Below are 2,067 nucleotides of genomic sequence, written 5' to 3'. Positions count from 1 at the left end.
AGCAGCAGCTATCTTCGGTACTCGCCGGATCTGTGCCTCTGTTCCTGCAGCTGCTTCTCCGTTACTACATCTAGGGTTTAGGGTTTAGGGTTTAGGGTTTGGGTACCTTCAACGCAGTTTCTTAGCTGGCCCTCTTTCGTCCAGAAGCAAATGCTCTTCGCCTGTGAGCCCGTCACCAGAACCTCTTCGAGCCAGCACAGACACACTGCAAACCACCACACAAACCCTAAACCCTAAACCCTAAACCCTAGACCCTAAACCCTAAACCCTGAGGAGCTTACTGTAGCAATTCATAGGGAAATAGCGGCTCAAAGCTGCTGCTACTTTTATCCTTAGCTAACGGACTAGCGTTTAGGGTTTCAATGCCATACAACAACATCTAGGGTTTAGGGTTTAGGGTTTAGGGTTTAGGGTTTAGGGTTTAGACCTGCATAGGCATGATGCTGCTGCAGTACGTGCAGCAGCACCCCCTCCTCTCTATCCCAAACCCTCGCTTCTCCCCCCCAATCGCCCGAAGCCAAAACCTCTCTCAGCTCCGCCACAGAGCAAACCGCGCTCTTGTGCCCCTGAACAAACCATAAACCCTAAACCCTAAACCCTAAACCCTAAACCCTAAACCCTCAGGTATAAACCCCTAGCTCCGCCGCCAGATGCAGCATCCCCTTGGAGCCCTGAGCAGCACAGGCCATGTGGTTAGCGTTGGTGAGGATACTGCTTGAGGCTGAGCAAGTTTAGGGTTTAGGGTTTAGGGTTTAGGGTTTAGGGTTTAGGGTTTACGAGGTATTTCATCTGTACTGTCCCTGTGTCTGCGGAGACTCTGCATAGAGTAAGGTCTTTGCTGCCGGAGAAGAACTGCCCGGGCAGGGAGAGAGAGGGACAGAGACAGAGAACGAAATCTTTGTGGTGCTGCAGCACCTTGGTTGGGGTGTACATACACCCCAAAGAACTACCATTTCTTATCTGAGTTGCTATGCTGCCGCTGCTGCCGTCGCTCCTGCTGCTGCTGCTGCTGCTGCTGCTGCCAACCACCCCATCATCCGAAGTAGCTGCGCCTGGGGTGCTGTTCGTCTGCTGCTGCTGCTGCTCCTCCTGCTGCTGCTGCTGCTGCTGCTGCTGCTGCTGCTGCTCCTGCTGCCACACTACTATTGTAGAGTCCAGGGACCCCGTCAGCAGCAACCCGTCAGGCAGCACGCAGCAGCAGCGCACAGCAGCAGAATGAGCGCGGCCTTTGAAGGCCAGCTGGAAGGGGGAAGTATCCATGCTGCTCCCTCCAGCTGCTGCTGCAGTTCCTGCTGCTGCTGCTGCTGCTGCTGCTGTTGCTGCTACTATTGCTGCAGTCTTTCCGACTGCTGAGCTTGCTGCTGCTGTTGCTGCTGCTGCAGCTTCAGGTGTACGTACAGTAATGTACCTGCTGCTGGCCAGAGGGCTCTCCGGTTGCTTCCAGCGAGAAAAGAACAAAAAAGAAGGTGAGGAGCGTCTGCTCCTGCTGCTGTTCTTTCTGCTATTGCTGCTGCTGTTGCTGCTGCTGTTGCTGCTGCTATCGTTGCTGCTGCTGCAGGCTAGACGCAAACGAGGCCTGTTGGTTTGTAGGCCGCTCTAAGAACTTGCTGCCGACGCGGCTGCTGCTGCAGCGGCTGCTGCTGCTGCTGCTGCTGCTGCTGCTGCTGTATCTGCAGCAAGGAATATCAACCTCCTCCCTAGTTTGTCTTCTTGTGTCTGCTAATTTTTATTAATAATTTATAATTTTAAATAAACACACAATACATTTCATCGCCCTGCTGCTGCTGCTGCTGCTGCTGCTGCTGCTGCTGCTGCTGCTCCGGAGTTGTATGAATGTACACACACACCCGTAGCGCAGAGCACCAGCAAGGCTTGCAGGAAGTAGTTTATTTTATGTTGCCATTTAAATAAAATATATTATATCTAAATTCAGTTAAAAAAGTAAATATATTTGCAGGTGGTGGGGTGTATGTACACCCCAGGTCGCCTCGTGCTGCAGTGCTGTTAGCCAGGTGTATAGCAGCAAGAGAGCCCTCGCAGGTGCAGCAGCACCTTCAGCAGCAGCAG

At 52.9% G+C, this 2,067-nt stretch overlaps 1 protein-coding gene across 1 annotated transcript; it reads right to left on the bottom strand.

Moving 5' to 3' along the window:
- Positions 1-172: 172 nt before the first annotated feature.
- EMH_0072830 (phospholipase A2 activating protein, putative) lies at positions 173-1,260 on the bottom strand (the record flags this gene model as incomplete). Its single annotated transcript, XM_038022696.1, has 3 exons — positions 173-205; positions 489-566; positions 778-1,260. 3 exons carry the CDS (start codon positions 1,258-1,260, stop codon positions 173-175), a joined length of 594 nt encoding a protein of 197 aa, XP_037878550.1.
- Between the last annotated feature and the right edge of the window lie 807 nt (positions 1,261-2,067).

This window comes from Eimeria mitis, genomic scaffold (genome assembly GCF_000499745.2).
Source record: "Eimeria mitis Houghton genomic scaffold, Emh_scaff4149, whole genome shotgun sequence".
NCBI lineage: Eukaryota > Apicomplexa > Conoidasida > Eucoccidiorida > Eimeriidae > Eimeria > Eimeria mitis.
The sequence above is the reverse complement of the archived record's forward strand: the minus strand, read 5'-3'. Positions and strand labels throughout refer to the sequence as shown.